The following is a 25209-nucleotide window of genomic DNA, read 5'->3' as shown; positions in this document are numbered from 1 at the left end:
TGGCTCCCAGCTGGGCACAGGGGGGTGCGAGAGGGGCTGCTGCCTCCGCGCTGTCCTGGGCTAAGAGTGCTCCAAATGGGGAAGCCCTCGAGGCCAGTTGCTAGTGCACGTCTAATATTTCAATTATCGCTTTCTCAAGTGATAACTAGGTATGTGTGAAACCGAATGACATTTCTGTCACAGCCTGCTGGCCCCAGAGGAGGGCTCAGCTGCAGGCCTGAGGCTGGGAGAAACTCTCCTGGGGGTGCCAGGAGTCACTGCCCCTGTTGCCACACGCTCTCCACGCGCGGGACGCTCCCTCGCACACCCCACACGTGTCCCAAGCCCCGGTGTCCCCTGAGGTCTTTGTTGGGGAGGGACAGTGACGGTGGTGTGAGCACCATGGCCAGAGAGAGGCTGGGCAGGTGAGGGACACCAGGAGGGAGCAGATACGAAGGGGTTTGGGTGGGGGGGAGCAGGGAGTGAGGCGGTAAGGGGGAGCTGCGCTCGCTCACTGGGTGCGCATTTGGGTGGGGGGAATCAGTTCTGGATCTTTGCCCAAACTGAAGTCGCCCAAACCAACAACCCCCACGGGCAGGTTGCGGGCAGGCGGAGGTGGCCCGCTCTGGACCCCCCACCCATCACCGGTGGGGGGGATCTCCGGGTGCTGCCGCTGCCGGGGGTGGGTGCTCAATGCCCGGTGTGGGGCAGCACCCGGGGGAGATGCACGGGGAGGGGGGAGAACCCCAGGACCCCCTCGGGAGGTGGGTGCTACGGGACAAACTTTCCCCCCGTGCTGCCGGCGGGGACACCTCCCGAAGGTCTTTCGGTGCCGTGCCGGGCGGTGCCGGTGCTCGGCGCTGCCGTGCTCCGAGGGAGGGGCGGACCAAACCATTGGCCGCTCCGAAGCCAAGACCCGGCCCCGCCGGGCGGCTGCTACCGGTGACACTCGCCCGCCCGCGCCTCCCGGGGCGGCCGGTGCTGCCCGCGGCTCCGGGACCATGGACCGTCTCAGCGGTAAGGGGGGACGCGACGGGACGGGACCGGGACGGGCATCCCCTCTCCCCGCCGCGGCGGGGAGAGGGGATGCCCGTCCCGGTCCCGGGGATCTGGGGGTCGCGCATCCCTTCCCGACCAAGCGGGTGCATCTCACCGGATCGATGCGGGACCCTGCTCCCGGGGTGCCTTTGCCCCCCCACCAGCCCTGCGGCAGGGGACACAAACTGGTACCGGTTTCCCTTTGCTGGTCAGATGGGTGAAAAGCCAGCAGCTTGTAAATTAGTCTGTGGGGTGGAAGCACTTGTTAAGGGGAAGTTCTGGTCGTAGAAAGGGAGGTGGCTGATGTTTCCAGATGGAGCTGATCGGATCCGGAGAGTTTCCCTGGCTGGGGAAGATGCCAGTGGTCTCGTAAAGCCATGGAGGGCCTGATCCCCACCCTGCTGGGAAGCTGCTGCGTTCCCACATGTGTGTGATTCCCGCCTGCAGCTTGTGGCATTGGGCTCACGTAGCTGTTAGGCTTTGATCTGGGATATGAACAAACCTGCCAGGCCTTTGGGCCAACCATGCAGAGAGGGTCCTGGATTTCTGCTGGGGCTGGCAAGTCCCTGGAGAGAGCAGAGGGAGGCTTTCAGGGGGATTGCTGCTTGCTACTGCTGAACAGTGGCCTGGGGCTGCAGAGAAGGAGCAGGTGGTGACATGGTGTAGCATGGGGGTCCTGGCCCTTGGCCAGTCCTCAGAGGTGCTATAGAAGCACCAGCCAAAAATGGTAACGGGGGGGTCAGGGGCATCACTCCGGCTCTGTGGGCTGGGACCGCGCTGAAGTCCCAGGGCGGTTCAGGCAGTGCTGCGTCTGCAGCCCTGGGTCAGCACCAGAAAGACCCAAGGGTCAAGAGTTCCCCTTGCCGATGTAAAAGGATGGGGTGGCGTTTCCGCAGTGGAAACACTGTTATGAGGAGTTTGACTTGTGGGCTGCAGCTCCCGGTGTCGGTGCTCGGAGAGCAATGTCAGTGCCCAGCAGCCCGGGAGGGGACAGGGATGGTGACGGGGACAGCCTTCCCCCACGGCTGCGGCTCACCCTGCCTGCCAGACAGACAGGGTGGCTTTGCCAGCTCTGAAGGAGGGTGCTGTTGTGGGAGGGGGAGTGTTGTCAAATGACATGTGATGCCAGAGCTGTTCTTCAAGGTCCCAGAGGACCTCACCGATGGGGAGAGCACAGGGTCTTGGCTTGCCCATTCTCTTGCTGTGTGAGCTGGTGGGAGGCTACCCTGTTTGCATCCCAGCCCACCCCAAAAATCAAACCTGGGACCTCATCACAGGGAAGGACAGGGTGTGCCTGGCACGCTGCGGAAACCATCCTGGAGCATCATGGAGATGGGCCTGGGCATGGTGCGGCTGCTCTGCGGACTTGCCCTGCCAGGAGAGAGCCCCTCTGCTGTTTTATCCCCCTCTCTAGTGCCTGCAGCAGCAGTGCCTGCCTGCTTTGCCTTGAATGCTTATAATGAATTGCTGTTGGCACCTGGATGGCTCTTTGCTAATGTAAACCTCCTCCAGACCCTTCTGCTCGTCACCCAGAGCCACCAGATCCCTCTGGGGGCTGTGGCTCATGGAGGGAAGGTATGGGGGTCTCACCAGGCTCCCTCCCCTAGCACAAGGTGTGCTGGGTCTGGTGGTGGGTAGGAGCTCTGTGCATCGTTCCCAGCCTCTGCCTGCTCTCTGGCAGCCCCTTTCTTCACCTGCAGCTCCATTCAGGCCCTGTGTGTATCCGGACTTGCTCTTGCTTTATGATCTGCCAGCTTCTTTGTTGCTTTCTGTGCTCCAGCTGATCCTGCTGCCTTCCCAGGCAGGCTGGGCAGCACCCGGTGCAGGGCTCAGCTCTACACCAGCAGCTAACCAGGGGAATTGGTGCTGTGGGCTGTTTACAGAGTTGTTTCAGGTTGTGCTGATGGAGGAGTGCATGTGTGTATGGTTTGGGAGGTGATCTGTGCCACAAGCCTTTGCTCTAGCAGGGCTGTGCTTGCACAAGGCTTCTCATTAGTGACTCTGCCCTGACCTTTTGTGCCACCAGAATTTAGGTCCTGCACCAAACTTATCTGGGGTCTAAATCCAGCAAAGCCGGCAGAGATGTGTCAGGGATAAACTTGGCTCCAGCTCGCCCACAGGAATGGGGAGGCCACGGGGTTGGTGGGAGGGAGCCCGGATCATTCCTGACCTGCTGCCTGCAAGCTGGCAGCAGGAATCCTGCCTGCCCCGCGCACGTAGCCCGGTGGAAGGGGGTGCGGAGTGGGTGAGAAACACAGATCGGGCCAGCTGTTAGCGCGCCAGGCAAGTGCCGAGCTCTCCCCCGCATTGCAGCCATTCCTTCCGCTGGAAACTCAGCTGCCCAGGGCCACCGCCTGTTTATAGCCGGGGAGCGTGCGGGGAAGGGGGCTGAGCCCACCGCGGGCTGCTCCGGCCCCACCGTGCTGGACAAAGCAGGGTGGGAGGGCGGCCCTGGGGATGCTGATGCCAAGCGGAGCAGGGAGACACTGGACTTATTTGCCCCTCTGTATCTTCTGATATCCTTCTGGGTGCCACGCTGCCTTTAACCAGGGGAAATGGGTCTTGCTATAGGTACTGGATCCCTGTGGAAGCCAGCCTGGCTGCTCCGGAGGGGTGCAGACCTGCCCTGCCCTGCACGTCACCGGTGCCTGCTGTGGCAGGGGCTGCTGGAGAGGGGAAGGAGCGGGCCAGTGCCCCTTACTGACTGCTGCAGGGGTAGTGTCCTCCAGCCAGGGACCCTGGGGACTGTCCTATCTGCCTGGGCTGTCTGGAAAACCTGCCTCTTTCCCGCACTTGCTCTTGACCTCGAAGTGCTGTTTTCCTGTGCAAATGTGCTGAGCTGCGAGGCTGATGTGCCCTTTGCTATGAGCAGCACTGAGGCCTGATGTGCCTGAAATCCTCTCGCCTGCAGCTGGTGGGCAGTTCTTATCCCAGCCCAGGAAAGCTTTGTTTAAGGTTTTGAAGAAGTTGTCTCATCCCAAACAGTGGGAAGGCTTTTCAGAGGACAGGGAGTGAAAACTGGGCTTGACTCAAGATTTGCCTGTTGTTCAGTAGCCAAATAACTTGCTGGGGACTGAAGATAACAATTTAGCAGAGTGGAGGTTTGAAGTGGTTTCTGGCATCCCAGACTCATGTCCTGACCCCTTAACCCTTCCCTGCACCGGTTACTATTAGACTGGCACAGCTAAAGCTCTCCCCTGAGGAACACACATCTCCTCCTGCATATAAGAAAACTTAAAATTAATGGCACAACTGTCAGTCCTGCAAAATATCTATTAAATGTCACTCTTCCAGGGCAGCAGCAGGACAATTGGGTTGGAAACCTCCCAAGGAGCTCTGCATTGTCTCTGCCAGCCCTGCCCCACCACCGCACAAACAAGGGCTGGCACCCCCTGCCAGGGCACCCGCCGGATGAATAGAGCAGGTCCTGCCACCAGCGGGGAGGGCACCCGCGCAGCCACCACCAGCCTGCCTTTCATCACTCCGCGGTGCTAAAAGCGGTGGCATTTCGGGGAGCTCAGGTCACTCTGCAGATGCTGTGCTGACGATCTGCAGCCTCCGCAGTCGGGAAAGATGAAAATAACTTCTTTGGCCCTCCCTCCCCCAGGCTCCCCCCACGGCACGGCTGCTGCAGCCCCTTCACTTTTTGCTTCTGATATGCCTCCCATCACATCAAAGGCAGGCTCTTTGGCAGGCAAGGGAAAACACTGACATTTCGTAACAGTTTGGAACAAAAACAGATCTTTGCTGCAAGGGGTTTCCATACTCAAAGTACTTTTTTTTTTTTTTTTTTTTTTTGAAGTGGGTTTCATGTGCATGTGATCCTGAAGTGATAGGAAGGAGCTGGGAGATGCTGGTATGCTCTGATTGCTGGCAATTAGCAGGAGATGTGTAAGGAGCAGCTTGGAGAACAGCTTTGGCTTTCTTCTGCGTTTTTTGGACGTTAAAGCCTCCCAAGTTGGTGATGGGGGAACAGCCCCCTTTTTGGCTCCTTGTCCAGTGGGTTCAGCCTCCCATTTTATGTGGTCCCAGTGTCATCTTATGCTTTGGGAAACCGAGGTTGTAAAGCACAGAGCCAGGAATAGAAGTTATGTAGCAACAGGTTTGATAGCTGGCTTTTGTGTCCTGGAGTTAAAAGCAGATTCGGTGAACCAGTCCTGGCAGTGATGGAGCCATCGGCAATAACCAGAGCAGTGGCATCTTCCCCTGTGCTCAAGCGTTTCAGCTTTCCCGCCAGGATAAACTGGCTTTCCTGCCACTCCACCCCTGCCCCGCAGGGGTTAAGCGGGTAGGAAATGCTGGCGGCCCGTGGCCTTGCCGCTGCACCTGATGCTCCCGACGGAGCTGGGCAAGGGAAGGAAACGGAAGGGCTGTTTGCAGCTGAGAAAATACGCTTATCCTGCCTTCCGAGGGTCCTCCGGGGCAGCACGGCCCCCAAATGCAGAGACCCTCTGCTGTGCCCTGCCTGCCCCGGCCCAGGAACATCACTTTCCTGCAGGGACAGGGCTGGGGTGGCCACTGAGTGGGTCCCGATCCCCCTGCCAGGCAGGGGGGGACATGTGCCCTGCACAGCTCCTGAGCTCCTGGGCATTTGCCAGGATTGGGGCAGGGATGCTACCATAGGAGGCTGGATGCTGGGTGCTTGTACTCCCTCCTCCCGATTCCATGGGGATATTTCCCCCGCAGAGGGTCTGTGGTTTCTCTTCCCACAGCCTCTGAAAAGAGGGGTCTGCATTGTGCAACATGGCTGAAAGCGTTTGGGAAAGTGGGGCTGGCTGGTGGCTGATCCACCAGCTCCTTGCCGCAAATCCCACGCCCTCCCTGCCCACACCCTGCTAGGTGAGGCTCCCGTACCCTCCTCTGCCTCCGAGGGTCCAGGCACAACTGCCTCGTGTGAGTCTTCCTCCTAGAAAGATGTGTCAGCCCTGCCAGCCTCCCCGCATCTCAGTCCTGCGGGTCGGGTATTGCATCCGAGATGTTTTGGATCTTGGCTTCGGGGAAGGGGGATGTACAGGACGCGGAGAGCCGCCTTTTGGGATGCAGAGAGCTTTCCACCCCCATTGGTGGGGCTGGGGTGTCCATTTTGGAGATTTGGGGGCTGGAGGACCCACCCAGCCCTGGGTGGTAATGTGGCCGTGCCTGTCTGGGCGCAGGACGGTGGGGAGGGCATGCCTGCAGGAAAGCCGTCATCAGCGCTGGGGTGCTGAGTCAGCGGGTTTCCCACCACAGTGTCTGCAATTAGCTGTAATTCCTGCTGTCCTGGAGGCTGAGGTTTGGTGGAGACTAAGGGCTACAGGGAGGTGAGAGCTTCAGGTCCTGCCAGCCCAAGATAGCAGCAGGCAGGAAGGTGTGACCCAGGGAGGATTCCCAGTGCTCAGCCCCTCACAGAGGGTGGGCACAGGGGTGGGCAAATGGCTGTGGCACTGGTCCTGGGGCCTCTCCCAGTGTCAGAGGGGAGCCCGGGCCAACCTGCTGCTCCCTGCACTCTGGAGTTTGTTTGGACAAGGCCGACACCAAAATTTTGGTTGGAGAAAACACAGTTTATTCTGGGTTCTGACTAATCCTAACATCTCCCCTCTGCCTGAAGCTTGTTTTTTATACATTACTCAGCAGGTCTTGCCCCTGCCTGACTATTCCTTTAAAGAGTATCTCAAACCTCTCTTTTTCATTTATTATTTAAACGCATTCTCCAGCTCAGGCTGGCCCAACAGAGCATCCTGCCATGTGCCCGCTAAGGCTGGCACTGAGTTTTGAAAGGTAGCCTGGAAGTACAGATTCTGGTCCACGCATTATTTGCAGAACTAATTGCATTGACTGGGCTGAGCTGTGGCTGGAAACAACTTGTTTGTTGGATTAGGAGCCCCCCGGGATTCAGGGGTCTGGGGCAGAGCAGGCAAAGGGAGAAGGCTGCCTGTGCCCTGCCTGGGGACATGAACAGGGTCACTCAGCGATATCTCACCTGGGTGCTTTTATTTGCTCAACCTCTTGCTGTGCTCAGCAGTAAGAGAGGGCTCCTCTGGGGTGGGGGTAGCTGCAGCCTCTTTGGGTTAGAGGGATAAAGTTTGCTTTTGGTGAGCTAAAGCAAACCACCACGGTCTTCTCCCAGGCGTAGATAAAGGGCTGCTGAGCCATCAGTGGTGGGAGAACAGCCGCGGCAGCCCCTGGAGAAGAAGTCCCACTGCAGCACGGGGCACTAGAGGGTTGTTATCTGCCTGGGTCACAGGAGATGCTTGTGGGTAATTTAATCAGCCTGTTAATTACTACCTGCACGACTTGTGAGGCTGCTGTGCTTTGGTGCGAGCTGCTGCGAGGAAGGACATACCCTGCAGCAACAAGGGCTGCCCCGGGGGTTTCTTCCAGCAGCAATGCCAGTTCAGAGAGCCTCGGCCCCTCCGATGCCCAGTGGCTCTGTTGGGGCTCCCTGGGGAGGTGACACCCCTCCCTCAGTCACTGCCCACGGGGACTGGGGCACCAAGCAGAGCAGGCAGGGTGAGGGAGGGTGCTGCAGCCCTGGGGGAAGGCCGTAGCTCTGGGCATGTGGTTGCTGCTGCTGAGGGGGGATTTTCCACTTGGAGCCGTGTTCCGAGTGTGGGCATTGCAAGGAGAGCCTCGACCCAGCTTGGGGCTTCAGCTGCAGAGCAGCACCCCTCTTCTGGGCCATGCTGCGAAGGGAGTGCTGCCGGCACTGGGCTGGGTAGAAAGGGAACCACCACGATTCCCTTGTTCTCCAGTTTCTCCTTTAATCTAGTTATATAGAGAAGAGGCTTGACTGGCACCACAGCAGTAAGCGATGGTTTCTACAGTGTGTGAACTGGCAGGGGCGTGAATGCAGGTGATAATCTTTGCCCTTTGCGTGCTCTGTTGGCCTGTAATTACACTTCTCTCTATTCAGGACTCCTGTTTTCTAGTTTAAGACTGTGGGGAGGATGTAAAACTCTCTCCTCCAGAAAAGAGCACACTGGGTTGGGGATGTTTGGAGTCTTGCTTCTGCGTCCGATTCCCTTGCGCCTGGCTGGGTGCACTGGGCAGAGCACCAGCCCCAGGCATGTGCCGCAGCTCCCCTTGCTCATCTCTCCTTTTTGGGGGGTGGTGAGGACTCTGAGAAACCCTTTCTGCACAGGGGGCCAGGGTGAAGCAGGAGGGCTTGGGGAGAGCTTGGCTGAGAGGGTGGCTCTGCCGCTCGGCCCCAGGTTGGACTTGCTGCTCGGCTGGTCTCTGCTGGGGTGGGCGAGCGGCTGGGAGCAAGGCCATGCGATAAGGCTTTCTGCAGAGCTATTTATACTGGGGAGACGAGCTGCTGCTGGCAAAGGCATTGGGCCAGATGCAGGACCCTTCACACGAGCACTGCTGAAAGCGGCTGAGCTGGCTGTGCTGCTGGAGCTGTGCTAGGAAAGGAATGCCCCCCCCGAGCTGCTGTCAGCATTGGGGTGTGTGTCTGGAGCAGATGGGGCCACAGATGAAGGAGGCTCAGCAGGCATAGCCAGGGCAGCCTTCTTGCTATTTAACCTCTCTGGTTGCTCATCTCCCCCTCTCCCAGGGCTGGAGCAGGATGGAGGGGCCCTGTGAACCCTGCGGGCTCCTTCATGTAAGGAGAGAAGCCAGCGGGCGACTGTGCCGGGAGGGAGAGCTGGTGGGGGACCTTCTGCCCCCTTCAGCAAGCAGGTTTCACATTCATTTCCCAGGACTGATTTTCCAAGGTTATCAGCTAAGGATATTAGTTACTGTAAGGTCACGATGATGACATCCCCAGGAGATGTGTATCCCTGCCCTGCCTGCTGCAGCGTGTCTTGGCAGGGCACGGGGTGTGCTGTGGGGTGGTGGGGAGGCGGCAGGGAGGTGCCGGGAGTCTGGGGGACAAGTCAAAAGATTTGAGCTCGCCTTGTGCCCCACAACGCTCAGGGATGCTGCGGTGCCTGAGCCGCTGGGGGAGCAGGGGTGACTGCCAGGGTCCTGGGCCTAATGGCAAGGGGGTTAATCACAGTGAGGGGTGGGAAGAGGCACTGGCTGGGGCACTTGGAGAGCCAGGGAGGGTGGGGGGCTCCCAGCGGTGCAGGAGCCAGCCCCAAGTACTCAGGCTCCCGCCGACATTGTTGGATGCCAAGCCAGAGGTGCTCCCCCCATCCGCCCCACTCAAGGGGCCCTTGTTTCCAGGGAGGAGATGATTCATGTGCATGGAGTGGCCCCTTAGCAAATCTTCCACTGTTAGGGGATGTTGTCAGAGCTCAAGTGTGATCATTAATGGTTGGCTTTTCTCTAAAACCCCTCTGGGCTGGAGCATGCCAAGTTGCTCCATAGCTGTACAGACAGCTGTGCTGGGAGGAGGAGGTACTTTCCAGGCTGGCATTCCTGGCCCCACCAGCCAGTCCCAGTCATCCCAGTTTGCCCCACACCCAGCTGGTGATGGCTGGCTGGGAAACCAAGCCTGGCTGGCAGGGATGCCCTGCTTGCCCCTGCCGCCTCCCGGAGGCTGAGCGCTGCTTTTCTCCTGCCTGCTTGGCAGGGTGCTCCTCCTGCCTGCACCGGAGGAGCGGTGGCCGCAGGCAGGGTGCAGGCAGGCAGCAGTCTGTCCTCCTGTCTTCTGCACAAAGGAACAATTCTGGGAGCGCCGCGCCACCCCCGCCAAGGCGCTTCCTCGCCGGCTGTGCGCCTGCCTCCTCCCCATCGGAAAGAAACCTCCTTGGGAATGGGAACAGGAACTGCCCTGGGAGCTCAGCAAAGAGCTCAGGAGGCCATGGTCTTCCTCAAGGAGCAGCAGCAGGGGAAGGCTGGCCCTGCTGGGGTGGGAAGCAGCACACGGGCTGGAAGGGTCTGTCAACACCTACTTCAGGCATCACCCCTCTGCTGATGCCTGCAGCCCATGCTGGGGCAGGAGGAGACTGGGGGCAGGCAGCGAGGTATGGAGGCACATCCCGGCACCCGGGTGTCTCTTGCAGGCGGCTCGACATCAGCCCGTGGAGAGGGCAGAGCGGTTTGTGTGCTGCGAGCAACTCCTCCGGCAGCGCTGGGTCTTTTTGTCCCACAGGGTAGGCGACCTCCCTGCAGGGCTCCTCCTGGGGCTGGGGCATCACCACTGTCACTGGGTGCTGGGGTAGCCCCTGGCTGAGCCCCCTTCCCTGGCCCACACCCCATCTATTTATGGCATCCCAGGAGCTATAAACGTTTGTTTACTGCCGGTGGCAGCTCTAAGCAGCCCTGCGCAAGCAAGCAGGCAGGCAGAGTGTCCCAGGGCCCTGCCCGCGCCAACAGGAAGGATTTATTTTTGCTTGGTTTTTATTTTAGCTACAAACAATGGTCGTTACTCCCAGCATCCGATTTTCCCCCGGTCCTCCTCGCCCCCAGCCTTCACCTGGCGCGGGAGGAAGCATGGCCGGGGGCAGGCGGAGGACGGGAGATCTGTGACCGCAGGACAGGGGTCCCCCTGCACCTCCCACTGCAGCACCTCGAAGCATTACAGTGCTGTGAAGCAGCATCTGCCCTCCCCGGGGCTCTCTTGGGCTGCAGACTGGCTTTGCTTGGAGTGACAGCTCTACATGCATTGTCTTATCTTTCCCCCTGCAAAAGCTGGGTTTGTACACCAGGAAACTCCTGCTTTGGCCTGACCGGAGCCTCTTCCTCCTCCTCCTCTTCCTCCTCTCTGCAGGTTGCTGGAGCAAGACCTGATTTTTGCTCCTGTGACGGAGCAGAGGCTGGGGAGGGGAAGATGGGCTCTGCAGCTGCAGACTGCACCCGGATCCTTATCTCCGCACTGTGGAAGCGGGTCCCTGAGGTGGGGAGCGCTCGTGAGGTCTAAAAATAGAGCTGGCCTGGGTGCAGGGTGGAGAGATGTGGTGGGGTGCTGGAGGGGATGCAGTTCTTCTGCCAGCATTGTGCTTGGTGCTGCTTCTAGGGCAGGCTTTAGCAGCAGAGTAAATACTGCCCCGTTGTCCTCAACAGCAGCAGCGTCCTGGTGCTGGTCCCCCGGCTCACCCCGTCCCAGCAAAGCTACTCTGGGTCCCCCCAGCCCATCCAGCCTGAGTTAGGTAATGCTAAAGCCATCTGCTGCCACAGCTCCTGGCCTTCCCAGGCTCAGAGACCTCACTGACATCTCCCCATCCCACCACGATAGTGGGACAGGCTGCAGATGTGGAGAGGAGTGAGTTTCTGGGAGGGGAGGCTGGCGTTGCTCCCTGTCCTGGGACGGCTGTGTCCAAAGCCTGAGCCCAGCGAAGCTGTGCAGTCCCACAGGATTTTGGTTGCAAAAGAAGCTCCAGAAGAAAGCAGCAGGTGGGACCCATTTGTCAGCATCAGAGGCAGGTGCGAGGCCGGAGGTATCCCACGAGTGAAGCGGAGGCTCGCGGGAGGGGGATGCAAGGTCCCTTTTTCGGCTGCGTCACCTGTTCAGCGCCTGTGGCTGCTCTGAGGTCGTGCCGCCTTCCCCCCAGGAGCCCTTTGATGTCCTGCCACCACCTCTGTCCCCAGGCTCCACAGTTTCACCCACAGTTGCCAGAGCCCCCAAGGGCAGGGCTGTGCACCGACACCAGCGCCCATCCCCGGACTGTGAGCCCAGTCCCCGGCCCACTGCAGCGCGGGCACGGACGCAGGCTGGCGCGGGGTCTGCGCTCGCTCCTGCCTGCTATTGCAGAAGTTACGTGCCGGTCCTTGCTCGCCAGGTGACCTTGGGTCAGTCACATTGGTCCCTGCTGCCCTCCACGCAGCAACCCCGGAGCAATCTCCCCTTGCTTCCTGCAGCCACCCCATTAACCTTATTTAGGCTGGAAGCCTAAGGAGTATAGGAAATTAATCCCTTCCCTTCCTCCGCTCCCCCGGGCAGAGGCTTGGCTCAGCAGGCTGTGCGCCCTCCTGGGATCACAGGCCTCTTTGACTGCCCCCCCCCCTTGTATTTTGGAGGATGTTTAACAAGGGAGATGGAGGGGACAGCTCAGCTGGGGGGAAACAAAGGCGCCTTCAGTGCTCGGCCCGCGCCGTGCTTCGTGCCCCCGGCTCAGAGCCGGCGCTCGGGGCGTTGCTGATGAGCTCACCCGCCTGCCACGCCGGGCGACAAACCTCGCTTATCGGGCACTCTCGTTTCTTGCGCGCAGTGGGGTCTCCTCGCTGCACGTCGCCTGCTTTGTCACTATTAATAGGAACCCTCTTGCCCTTTTGCTCTTGGCTGGTCTGAAGCCTTGACACAGGAGCTGGTGGCTGTGAAGGGAGATGTCCTACACGCAGCAGGGGATGGGGATGCTGGTGAGCACCACAGCCTAGGCTTCGGTGTGCTGTGGGAAGCTGAGGTAGGGAATGTGCATGGCCCCCATCTCCTCTGTGGGAGCGCACGGCCAGCTGAGAGCCTGCTGAGCTGGGGCGGCAGGTAGATGAGTGTCTCCCTAGCTGCTTGCAGGTGCTGGGTGGACTTAGGGGAGTATCTTGCTTTCTGTCCCAGCTGCTTCCTTGCTAGCCCCCTGCCCACTGAGCCATGCAGGGGACGATGTCACCTGGCCTGGAGAACACCACCGCATCCCTGAGCAGGAGCCTGCTCCCATCCTGCCTGTGCAGCATGCTGCAAACATCCCAGGGAGGATCTGCCACTCTTTGCTCCCTTCCTGCCTCTGCAGAGGGGCAAGAAGAGGGCCATGGGAGCTGAGTGCTTACCCTCGCTCATCACAGGCATAAGGTTTTCGGGTGGCTGGAGCAGGGAGCAGGTCCCCTCCCTGGGAGGCATGTGCTCGAGGGGGGCAGCGAGTGGAGCATCAGCAGGACCTGGGTCCTGTGCTCAAGGAGCAGAAGCCCCACTCCCCGTGGTTTCCCTCTCCTTCCCCACGGGCTGGGGGATGCTGCCAGCTCCCCAGGCTTGCTTGCTCCTTCTGGAGCTGTGCTGAGGCTTCTCCTCCTGCCTGGGGGCTACCTGTCCTGGTTTGGCCTGCCCACGGGAGATGGGCGCTGGCAAAGCTGCTCTTGCCGAAAGGGCTGAGGCTGCTGTTTAGCTTGGCGCGGTGGAGGGAGGAGGAAGCAGAAGGTCTGTGGAGATAGAAGCCCATCGGCTGGGGCGGCAGGAAGAGACTTGAGCCGCATCCTGCCTCACGTCCTGGGGAGGTGGCGATTTGGGGCTGGGCATGCTGTGTCCTTGCCCTGGGGCTCATCTTGGCTGGGCGCTGATCCACATCAACGCACTTGTGTTGGGCTCCCCTTCAGCCAAAAATCTTTGAAAGAGCAGTTGGTTTTACTGCACTGTCCCTGCTTTGGGCAGCAGTGCCAGCTTGCTTCCCACCGGTCCTGGGAGACTCACTCCGTGCTCCAGGCCATGGCTTGCAGGGGTGGAAGGAGGACACCCAAAATCCTAGGTCAAACCTGTAGCAGCCCAGTTTTTGATGGGTGTTGGGCAGAGTGGATGTGGTGTTTGGATAGGGCCCAGCAGAAGCTCGTTAAGGAACATGAGTAAGGAGGATCCCATCAGCTGCAGCAGCACAGCATCCTGCCCTTCCCCTGGGAAATACGCCCCGTGCCAGCCCTCGCTGCTGCCCAGCTCTGCTCTGCCAGGGCCCTTCCCCTGGCAGAACCTGGAGGGGCAGCGGTGGGGACGGGTACAGCCCGGGCAGGGTGTCCCCAATGCTCCGTGCTGCCAGGGCGCACGCTCTCCCCTCCTTGCAAACCGTCCCCATCAGTCAGCACGTCCGAGCTGCCTCTGTGGTAACCTCTGGCCTTTCTTCCTGTCCCTGGAGACCCCAAGCCAGCTGCATACCGCCCCAGCTGTGCTGTGATGACTTTTGGTTGCTGCCAAGAGAAGGGATCCTGCTCCTGCATGCACTGGAAGAAACAGCTTTTTTTTGTTCCACCCTCTGTAGCCTCCAGAGCTGCAGGTTTGCTGGTGTCCCTGAGCTTGGCCTCTCCAATGCAGGCCATCTCCCACAGGCACTGGACCCTGCAGGAACTACCCTGGATGCCAGTGGAGCTGGGCGGGTGTGTGGTCCCGGATAAAACTGGAGCTTGGCTTTGGATCCAGCTCAGTTTTGTCTTACCCTGCTCGGAGGAGGCAAGGTACAGGAAGAGACCTGGGGTGAGGACGTCGGTGCACGTGCAGAATTGGAGGTGTGGGAGCTCATGAGAGATTAGGAGCCCAGAGCTCACCTTGTTCAAGTCCTCCCCGTCCTTCCCATCCCTGGCCAACACGTTTTCCCAAAGCTGTTGGTCAGCTGCTGCTAGCACTGTACATACTGCTTTCAGTGATGAATTTATTTTGTAGCCCTGCTCTGATATGCTAACACCCAAGTGTTTTCTGGAGCCTTACTGCATGGGTAACCCCACAGCTGCAGTGTGCTTTGCTTCATAAAAACTAGCCCATGAATCACCACATCAAAGAGGAGACCCACAGTTTTATGTGTGTGCCTGTGATGATGATTGTGGCAAATTCTCTTTTCCTGCTTTCTGCTGGGCTCTCTCTATCTCTCCTGCCAGGTTCTGTCTGTGGGCTGATGCTGCAGGTGCAGCAGTAGCCCAGGAGCTGGTGGGTACTGGGATCCCACACACTGGAAAGCAAACAAGCGGTGGCTTCTGGTGTGGTTCCCCTTTGCCAAGATTTCAGCTGCTCTGACCCTCTTGGCCGCCTCTGGGGCTGTGTGTGTTGGACCAGGGCTCAGCTAACGCAGCGCTGGGTAGGGAGAGCTCCTCCTGCGCTGCAGTCCCCATCCCCTCCCTGGGCACCTTGCAGGTGCCTGTGTGGGGCAGGGACTGTTGTCCCTTGGGGCAGTCACTCCATGCCTGGAGGGAAGAGTGGGGTGGCCTTGGAGTGGTGTGGATGAGCTGGGATGATACAGGGGAGGAGTGACAGCAGGGCAGAGGAGCTGCTGGTGGTGAGTGTGGAGAGGAAGGCTCTAGCCTGTGTATGGGGATCCTGTGGAGGTGGCACTGGGTTGGGAGGTCACAGGTAGTCTGAGCACAGCAGGGGAATATGAATGTCCCCCAGCAGGCGAGGGGTGGGAGGGTGTCTCCCTGGGCGGCATTGCCATGTGGCTCTGGAGATGGCATTTGGGTTTCCTTTCCCTCCTTCCTTCTCTCCGCCACCACCCAGCACCCGTCACAGTGAGGGGGCACCAGCAGCAATGATATGCTCTCAGGCAGACAGAGGTATAGTTTTATCTGCGTGGAAAAATATGTGTGCTGAGCCCTTTGATAGCGGTCCAGCAGCCCTGCAGAGCTTGTGTTTCCATTCCTGGGCTCAGCAGGCTGCATCCCGGCGTCTGCATGCAGGTGGAAGAGCTTGTGCACGGAAGGAGCACGTGTGCGCTTAGCAAACTCCGCCTGAGCTGTGCTGGGCCAGCTGGGAAAGACCCCCATTCTAGGGTCCTCCACATGTTCCAGCCCCTTCTGCCTTGTCTTAACCCCAGCACCCCAACACCACCCTGGCTGACAGGCTTTTTCCTGCTCCCTCCAGTGCTGGACCAGCTCCTGCCAGAGCTCAGCATCTTGCTCAAGTTGCTGGACCATGAGTACCTGAGTGCCACCACGCAGGAGAAGAAACTGGCTGTCTCCACCATCCTGCAGAAGCTGCAGCCACCCGCAGGTCTGTGTCCCCCTCCTGCGGTGCCCGGTGGCTGTCCCCAGGGGCAGTGGGTGTCCCCAGCAGCTGGCCTGGGCCAAAACCCCAGCAGGGTAGGGAAAACCATCTTCAGGGCAAGGATGAGCCGCCTCTGTGCCCAGCACCCAGCACCTGCTCAGCCCCCTCGGGGCACTTTGCTCCCCGCTTTTGCTTCCCGGCTTCTCCCCGCCCCAGGCATGGGGCCTGGCGTCAGCCCTGCTGTGGCTGCAGGGGGGCTGCTCCCTGCGGAAACGCTGCTTCGCAGAGGTCTTCCTGCCACCGGTTTCTGCTGAGCGCAGGGGTTTCCGTGGGAAGGCCAGGAGGACCCTGCACCTGGGGCTTCACAGCCTTCCCACCTTCCTGCCCTCCTGGCGGGGGGGGCAGCAGCATCCCTGGGGGCTGCTCTGCTCCCTGGGCCCCTGCTCCGGAGGTGTGCTCTGTGGGCGAGCTGGCCTGTGTCTTTGGGTTGGTGTTTGTGGGGAGGAGGGGTGCCGGTACTTGTCCCGGCCACCCTGCCCACCGCCGGGCTGAAAGCATCCCCCTCGCTCCCAGGGAAGGACGTGGACTACATGTACGTCAACACAGCATCCCTGAGCAATGGCACCAGCTTCGTGGAGTCTCTCTTTGAGGAGTTTGGTACGTGTGGCCGACTCGGACTGATGCCCTGGGAGTCGCGCTGGGTGCGTGCAGTGCTGGCCCTGGGGTCCCCACTGACAGCACGGGCTCTTGGGGCGCCCTGGGAAAGGAGGGTGAAAGCTGTAGCCTTGTGTCCAGGGTGGGCATCGTTACCCTAGGTGCTTGCTCCCAGTCCCCCGTAGCTGTTTGGGGCTGGCCATGGGGGATCCATGCACCATCTGTGTTTACCAGTGATGCCCATCTCCCAGCACCTTCCCAGTGAAGGGCCATGGGTGCTTGCCTTGGGGGTCCCTGGAGGGCATGGCTGGGGAGGCCAGCTCTGGGATTTCCTGCTCCCTTCACCCTCTTCGCTTACCCCTGGGCAGACTGTGACCTGCGGGATCTCCAGGACATGCAGGAGGAGGAGGGGGACACCAGCGATGGCGTTGGCTTGGACCTGGCAAAAACTGTAAGTCCCTGAATGCTGACCTGTGAGGTCTGATCTGCACCCGCACGGGGAGGTGGCGGTAGCCCAGGCTGGGACCCCTTCCAGTCCCTTGCCACCGCAGTAGCTGCTGGGACTCGTGACTCTCTGCTGCCTGGCTTATACCAGTGGTGTTTCTGCTGTAGGTTCCTGTGGACCCTGCTCCGCCGCTGCCCACCACTCCCCCACCTGAGGATTACTACGAGGAAGCCCTGCCCCTGGGCCCTGGCAAGGCCCCTGAGTACATCACCTCCCGCAGTGAGTCCTGCTCTGCACCGGGGCGGCAGGAGGGTGGGGGGAGCCCGGCAAGCTGCCCACTGCATCCCCCCGCCTGCCTGCCCACCTGGCAAAGCAGGCAGCCCTCAGCGGGTGTGACGGCTCATCCTGGGGAAGGAAACATCGCTGCTCCCGCTGGCATCGCTCCTGTCCTGCTCCCTTTCCATCCCGCTGCACTGTTATTGCAGGGAACTGTTTGCTCCAGCTCGACTGCGAAGAGGGTGATGGGGAGAGGTCAGAGCCATGGGGGGACCGATGCTGGGATGCCCTGGGAGGCTGTGCTTTGCTCTGCCTGGCTCGCATGCTCGCTGCTCGCAGCATCCCTGGCAGGAAACCAGGTGTAATAGCCCCCACTACCCTCTGCTTCCTCCACAGACAGCTCCAGCCCCCCCAACTCCATCGAGGATGGCTATTATGAGGATGCAGACAGCAACTACCCCGTCACCAGGATGAACGGGGAGCAAAAAAACTCCTGTAAGTATCCAGGTGCCCTCACCAGGGAAGGCAGAGCTTCGGCAAAGTCCATCCCTGAGCTGGGGGCTTGAGCGCTGAGCTGGGGACTGGTGGGGTTGAAGCTGGAGGACCTCTCATGTGTCAGAGGCTGCTGGCAAAAAGCAAGGAGCATGGGGTGCTGTTTGTCATGCAAGCCAGAGCCCTTGCGCTGCGGAAGAGATGTAACCAGTGCCATGTCTGTCACCAGCACAGAGAAGGGGTGTCCCTGCCTACGCAGCTCTCGTGCCCTGCGTGAGCTGCTTGTGCTACAGCAGAGGGCTGGGGCAGGGACACCACTGCAGAGCCCCGCTCCTCTGTGCCCTGCGTGGGAGGTGTGGGGCAGAAGGTCAGATTGTGATCCTCTGTTGCAGATAGAAGGTTTAATCCAGGCTTTCAAAGTTTGAACCTTGCAAAGAAATAAGCCAGCCCAGGGGTTTGGATAAATGCACCTGGGACTGGCGTTTGGCCCGCAGGCATTCTGCCTTGTTTGGAAGGGAAACAGGGACAGCTGGGGTCAAAAAGCTGCTGTTTGCAGAGGATGACATAGAGTCCATCCATCCCAGCACCCAGCCCAGCCTCTGTGCTGGAGCCCTCTGGGGGTGGGGAGCCCTGGCAGTGTGCGAGCGTGCCCGGCAGGGAGGGCTCCGGGGTGCCATTCGGGGTGACTCGCCTGCTTCCTTCCAGACAATGACTCGGATGCGATGAGCAGCTCTTATGAGTCGTATGATGAAGAGGAGGAGGAGGGGAAGGGCCAGCAGCTGACACACCAGTGGCCATCAGAGGAAGCCTCCATGAACCTGGTGAAGGATTGCAGGATTTGTGCTTTCCTGTTGCGCAAAAAGCGCTTCGGACAGTGGGCCAAGCAGCTTACCATCATACGGGACAGCAAACTGCTGGTGAGCCCAGAGCTGGTGGGGGACAGAAACCCCTTGGTGGGTTATGAGGGTGGTTGGGTCCAAGCTAAAGAAAAATAGCACTCTCCAAGCCAAGACCCTGCCCCAAGGCTGCCACTGCCCCACAGCACGTGCAGAGGCTGCCTTCGCTTCCCTTGCAAGCGAACGGGGGGCTCCCCTTTTTTGGGACCCTAGGGAGTGAGAGGGCACCCTGCAGCCCTCTGCCACCAAGGCTGTTGCAGAGACTGAGCCACTTCCATCTGTGCCACACATGAGGGACCCTGAGAAGGACCCCAGCTCTGCCCAGCATGGCAGCGGGACAGGCAGGTTTCGGCTGAGCCCCGAGCAGTTCCCTTTGCTTCTCCTAGTGCTACAAAAGCTCCAAGGACCGGCAGCCACATGTGGAGGTGTCCCTGGGCACCTGCAACGTCATCTACGTCCCCAAGGACGGGCGGCGCAAGAAGCACGAGCTGCGGTTCTCGCTGCCGGGGGCCGAGGCGCTGGTGCTGGCCGTGCAGAGCAAGGAGCAGGCTGAGGAGTGGCTGAAGGTACCGTGTCTGCCCCCACTTCGCCCGGGGGGGCCACAGGCTCTCCTTGGCATCCTCCCTGGCTGAGGCAGGGAGAGGGCTGCCCTGGGAAAGGTCTTGTCCCCCAGGAAGGGGAAGGGGGCTTTGCTCCTGTCTCATATCGGCTGGGGGGGACTGGCCAGCCATTTCCCAGGGCCTGGGCATCTCCGGTGCTGATAGCCCCCGCAGGGTGGGAATGTTTGCTCTCCCCCTCCTCTTCCCCATGGCCCTTTCCTGCCTTTGTTCAGGGGCAGGAGGCGGGGGCTGCAGGGAAGGGGCTACGGGTGGGAAAGGAGCCTCTGCGCACACCACAAACCCCGCTGTTACCCCAAATGTGGGAGAACTGGGTTATTTTACGTGGCCGGGGCAAGCCACACTGTGCCTGCCTGTAAAACGGGGGTTCATGAGGTGTCCTGTGCTGGCAGGATGACTGTGTGGCTTGGCACCCAAGTCCCTTACCTCTGAGATTTCCAAAATCTCTGACAAAATCTGCAAAACTAGTTGGAGTTTTGAAGGGGCCAAGATGTGTGCAGTCCCCCAGGCAAGCCAGGCTTGTGCCCTGAGCAGGGCTCACTGTCCCATCCTGCAGAGACCAGGACCTCTCTCCGCGTGGTTCAGCCTGGCTCTGGCGGCGAGACGGGAGTGTGCTGAGCCAGGGAAAGTAGCCCTGGCTCTCGGGTCCATTTTGAGTGGCTTCTGGGGGCTGTCTCTGCAGGTGATAAAGGAAGCCAGCAGTCCGGCAGCAGGTGGGATGGAAGCCCCCACGTCCCCAGTGATGCCATGCAAGATGGACCTGGATAAGGTGATGGTTTCTAACCGCCCTGCCGAGGTGCTGTGTGGGGCTGCTGTAGCCGAGGCTGGGGAACGCAGGGCTGGGGGAGCACTGAGCTCCGGGTGCTGCATGAGGAGTCCTTCCCATCCTCGCAGCACCTCTGTGGGGCTTACGGGGCTCCCTGCCACTGGGGAAGGGGAACAGGGCTCCCCTGGCACTGGGAGACATCCCAGCCCTGCACAGGACGGACCAAGGGCCGATAGTGGCCGTTGCTGGAGGCTGTGCATCGGGATGCTGCTGACAGGGTGCCTGTTCCGCTCCCCCTGCAGCGGCTGTCACAGGAGAAGCACACCTCCGACTCGGACAGCGTGGTGACGGGTGAGACCAGCTCCCCGGCAGCCCGCAGAGAGCCCAGCGAGCATGGTACAGCTCCTGCCCCCAGCCGGGCGGGCTGTCCCCCCACCGGAGGGGCTGGCTGTGTGCACCACAGCTGGGGAGCATCCTCTCCCGGTGAGGGGGGATGCTGTGACACGTGCTGGGGGCACACAGCTACCCTGTCCTCCTTCCAGGGAAAGGCAAAAAGAGTGGCTTGGCTGACCTGAAGGGCTCGATGAGCCGGGCAGCGGGGAAGAAGATCACCAGGATCATCAGCTTCTCCAAGAAGAAGCCTTCTCCTGAGGACACGCAGACCTCCTCCACCGAGGAGGACATCCCCTGCTGCGGTTCGTGTGGGCCGGGGGCAGAGACGGGGCTTGGCTTGCTTGGGCTGGGAGCGGTGGGGAGCTGGCATCCTTCCCCCCCAACCTGGCCGTATGGGGAGCAGTTGGTGGGGGCAAGGGAGCAGTGGGGTGGGGGCAAGCTCACCGAGCTGCTGGAGGGCTGTGACACTGCCTCAGGCTATGAAATGGTGCCCAGTCCCAGCTCTGCAAATTCCCATCTGTGTGGGGATGGGGCTGAGGGGTCACCCGTGTCCCAGAAAACAGGCTCAGGTGACTGTGTGGCACTGAGCTGGCACCTCACCTGGGACCAGGGTGTCCCAGCTGGGGAAACTGAGGCACAGAAGGACCAAACAAGTAGAGAGCCATGTTGTAATCTCTGGGCAGCCATGTCTCATTAAAGCCTGCCCGAGGTCCAGCCAAGCAGGCACTGAGACCCTTCCCTTGGCCCTGCCACCCCCCAGGCTACCTCAGCGTCCTGGTTAACCAGTGCTGGAAGGAGCGCTGGTGTCGCCTGAAGGGCAACACCCTCTACTTCCACAAGGACCGCACTGACCTGCGGACCCACGTGAACGCCATCGTCCTCCAGGGCTGTGAGGTGGTCCCGGGGCTGGGCCCCAAACACCCCTTTGCCTTCCGCATCCTTCGCAACGGGCAGGAGGTGGCCGCGCTGGAGGTGAGCGGGCAGCGGGGCGGGCAGGGTGTGCTGGTCCTGTGAGGAGGGGGTTGTCAAGCTGGGGGAGCATCTCCTGTGATGATCAACACTCGCATGCAAGCAGTGCCTTGTCTTCCCCTCCCCTGCACGTTAAGGAAGCCTGGGGCATCATTTGGGGGAGCCGGGGGCAGCCGCGCAGGTATTTGCAGGCTGGATGCAGGGAGGAGGCTGGCAGGGCTGAAGCAGGCAGGTTGGAGGTGGTGGCTGGGGATTTGGGACTGGGCCCTCCTGCGTGTGCCCGTGCGCTTTCTCTTGGAGCCTCCTAAGCCTTGCACACACGCTTTGTGTCGAAGGGCCCTTCTCCACAGCGGGACTTTGCGTCGGGAGGCAGGAGTGAGGGCGAGGGACCAGGACCTGGGCATGCACCCCAACACTTTCTCTCTCCTGCAGGCAAGCTGCTCCAAAGACCTAGGCCGCTGGCTGGGTCTCCTCTTGGTGGAGACAGGCTCACAGACGGCACCGGAGGCCTTGCACTACGACTACGTGGACGTGGAGACGATTGCCAACATAGTGACGGCTGTGAGGCACTCCTACCTGTAAGGCTGTCCTCCTGCTGTGCTGGGGACAGGGAGTTGGGCTGGGGATGGCGATCCTCAGCCCTGTGTGTTCCCTAGGAAAGGCATAGGCAGGGACACAGTTTGTGCTGTGATCTCGGGGACAGCCAGCGTTCCAGGTGCTGGTCGTTCCTGAAGCAGGGCAGTTTTGCTTGGGCAGGATGGAAAGCAAAAGGTGTTTTGTGAATGCTGATGAAGGACTTAAGGGATACACATGGTAGAGTAGGGTAGGGTAGGGTAGGGTGCTCATGAGTGAAGTTGGGAGGGCAAAGCAGGAAGCCCTCTGAGATGGAAGGACTCACTGAGGGGCTGGCAAGGATGTCCTGGAAAGAAAGACCCCATCCCTCCTTCTGCAGGTGGGCCAGCTCCTCCCAGGATCACCGGCCAGACTCCTCCCGTGTGGTGTACGATGACGTCCCCTATGAGAAGGTTCAGGTGAGCATGGCTCCGTGGCTCGCCCTCTCCTGCCACTGTGGCCAGGCTACAGAAGGTGCCCCCGGGAGCCTTGGCCAGGCCGCAATGGCCCCGCAGGTGTTTCAGCACGCTTTCCCTCCTGTCCCTGCTGCAGGCTGAGGAGGAGCCAGGGCGGCCGGCAGGAGCCCAGGTGAAGCGCCATGCTTCCTCCTGCAGCGAGAAGTCACGGCGAGTGGACCCACAAGTGAAAGTGAAGAGGCACGCGTCGAGTGAGTGGGGACCCTCAGCTGCAAAACTCCGCAGGGGGACCCCAGCCAGTGTGGGAGGATGCTGTTTGCCCAGGGGGGTCTGCAACCAGGCTGGGGCTGGCCGGCTCCAGCACACGGGTGATGGGTTGTGCTGCACCAGCTCAGCTGGACCGCGGGTGGCATCGGTGTAGCTGGGGCCAGAGCCTTCATGACGGGCTCTCCTTGTGCATGCAGATGCCAACCAGTACAGGTACGGGAAGAACCGGGCCGAGGAGGATGCCAGGCGATTTCTGACGGAGAAGGAGAAGCTGGAGAAGGAGAAAGCATCAATCCGCAGTGAGCTGCTGTTGTTGCGGAAAGAGAAGCGAGAGCTGCGGGAAGCCATAAAGGGCAGCATGGGTAGGTTGGTGCCATCCGAGTGCTGCAGCTGCTCAAAGGCACTCAGGTACAGGGGGAAGGCTGTAGAGCTGGGGTGGGATGGGGATGCTGGGCTGGCGTTCTGGTGGTGAGCGGGGCTGGCGGCAGCACGCTGCCGGGCTGGCAGCCCCATCTAGTGTCCCCGTCCAGGAGGATGGGTGGCTTCTCTGTCCCTGCGGCCTCATGCCCGGGTGAAGGCGCTGAGCTGGGTGCACTTGTGCAAGCAGGGACGAAGCTGCAGGACCTGGAGCAGCGGGTGGCAGTGCTGGAGGAGCAGTGCCGGCAGAAGGAGGAGCGCCGCGTCGACCTGGAGCTTAAGCTGTCTGAAGTGAAGGAGCAGCTGAAGCAGTCGCTGGCAGGAGGGCCAGCCCTGGGGCTAGCTGTGACCGGCAAGGCTGAGAATGGGGTATGCATCCCTTCTTCTTGCTCTCGTGGCTTTGGCTTTCCCCAGCAAGGTGCTTGGGGTGGCGGGGGGAGCAGCACGTGGGGAAGAAGGGACATCCCTGCTGCTTTGTCCCATGTGGACAGAGGTCGGAAGCAAGGCATCAGTTAGGTTTGGCCACATCAGTTTTGACCTCATGACAGTTTGTGCCTTTCTCCCCTGGCTGTCCTTGCTCCCTAGGTCTCCTAAATCCTCTTCCTTCTTTCTCACCCTTTTCCATAGGAAGCTGCAAACAAGCCAAACGGGAGCCCTCCTGAGCACTTGGTCCCCGTTAACTGTGCAGCCGAACTGAGGAAAAGAAGTCCCTCCATCCTCCCTGCCAACAAGGGAAACGTGCTGCGAAAGGCCAAGGTACTGCTTCGCTTTCCCTCTCATCTCTGGCCCCCTGGGAAATCTCATCCTTTGTCCTGTCCCCCTTCCTTGACCATAAAATTTGGGGATCGGGGATGCTCCCTACCCCAAGAGCAGGGGGTACGGCCAGGTTCCCCTGCAGCCAGGCTGGCCCAGCTTAGCGGCAGTCACTGTTAGCATGAGCCTGGCTTGCAGGGAGATTTGGAAGGTGCAGGGCTGGGTGGGCAGCAGGGAGAGCATTGCCTCTACGATTACTGGGGCAGCAGTGACCCCAGGCTTTGAAGATGCTGGGGCTGTCCAAAGCCCCTGGTAGGGAGGGATGCCCTCAAAGGGCTCAGCGCTCACTTCTCCAGCGATGTCTCCTCATCCCCTGCTTTTTTTTCCTTTCTGTGCAGGAGTGGGAAAAGAAGCAGAGTTAAGCTGGGCTGCAGGAACACCTGCTGAGCCCCCGCCGGACACTGGGGCTCATGGAGAAGCTACAGGCCCCCTTTCTCCAAGGCGCCAGGAGGGTGCTGGGAAGGCATGCGGGGAGTGATGCCCTCCCATGCCCCACCACTGCGGCACCATCTGCCTCGTGGGCAACACTACAAACCATGGGGAAAGGGGTGGGAGGGGAATTTGGGAGGCGGGGGGGAAGGGGAGTCCTTCGTGGATCAGGGTCACATACTACTGGGAAACCCATCTCTGGGAGGAGCCTCCCATGGGGCTGGGAGTTCAACGCAAGGTGTGTGTGCCAGTGGTGGTGCATAAGGAAGGAGGGGAGAGCCCAGGGGCTGGCAGTCGGTGCTGTGCTCTGATTTATCAGGATCAGTGTGTGCCACCCTGGGACACTGGAGACCAGGCTACACTTTCCAAAGCGACCACGGACTTGTTGGGTTTTTTTGGCCTCCTCAGTGTTGGAGTTCATGAGCTGCTCAGGACTGGACACTTCAGAGACGCCGATCATTCACCCTGCTCACTGTTCCCAGCTCCGCAGGGTCTCATCTCAGGGTTCCTCATGTCTCAAGCTCGCTATGCCTCAACCAAGTGCCCTTGTCCAGTATTTCCTTCTTGTCCTCCAGGCAGTAAGGGTGAGGGCACGCTGGCTTCCCTTGGGAATGAACAAAGCTCAAGTGTCAGCATTTGAAAGCAAATTAACAGCAGATACCTTTCAACCTTGCTAAACAGCTTAGAAGTGCTGCAGAGGGCTGAGGCTGGAGGCAGCCCAGCTCTCTCTGCCCTAGCCCCATGCCAGCTTTCAGGGAAGCAGGGAAAGGGACAGTGTTGTCTCCTGGCCAACAGCGCATTCACACTATTGCTGCTGCGGTCAGACATGGTTTGCCAAGGCATGTGGTCAAAATGGAGCGAAGGGAAGTTTAAAACTGAAAAAAAAAAGGTGCTTTCAAATGAGGGGACTGGAACAGAAAAGAGAAATAGAGGAAGGTCATTTAGCACAGGCAGAAACAAGGGACAGGAATAAAAAGGAAAGGCCCAGGCTTTTGTGCTGGGAACAAGGGAGCAGGCCTGTCGCCCACTCATGCTAACAACTGCCACAATTAACCTTTGGAGCTCGCTCTTTCAAAGCCCTCTTGTTAGTAACTAGGTAAGCGGCTTTAAATAAAAACGCTGGCACTGGCATGCCCCTTCCCCTGGCTGTAGGGAGCACAGTAGGTAAACTACTCCTGCTCACAGTGAAATGGGCCAGGGTGG

The 25209-nt window shown here is 60.2% G+C and overlaps 1 protein-coding gene across 1 annotated transcript; it reads left to right on the top strand.

Moving 5' to 3' along the window:
• Positions 1-904: 904 nt before the first annotated feature.
• Positions 905-25137, top strand: AFAP1L1 (actin filament associated protein 1 like 1). Its single transcript, XM_069772711.1, is given in 20 exon segments — positions 905-996; positions 15422-15550; positions 16118-16201; positions 16567-16667; positions 16669-16701; positions 16811-16922; positions 17316-17414; positions 18117-18328; positions 18694-18873; positions 19607-19693; positions 19993-20086; positions 20233-20385; positions 20844-21055; positions 21485-21630; positions 22005-22083; positions 22217-22331; positions 22545-22709; positions 22955-23133; positions 23392-23520; positions 23916-25137. Coding segments are annotated over 20 exon segments (2349 nt in total). The 5' UTR covers positions 905-980; the 3' UTR covers positions 23940-25137.
• Positions 25138-25209: the final 72 nt, after the last annotated feature.

This window comes from Haliaeetus albicilla, chromosome 27 (genome assembly GCF_947461875.1).
Source record: "Haliaeetus albicilla chromosome 27, bHalAlb1.1, whole genome shotgun sequence".
Classification (NCBI taxonomy): Eukaryota; Metazoa; Chordata; class Aves; order Accipitriformes; family Accipitridae; genus Haliaeetus; species Haliaeetus albicilla.
The sequence above is the reverse complement of the archived record's forward strand: the minus strand, read 5'-3'. Positions and strand labels throughout refer to the sequence as shown.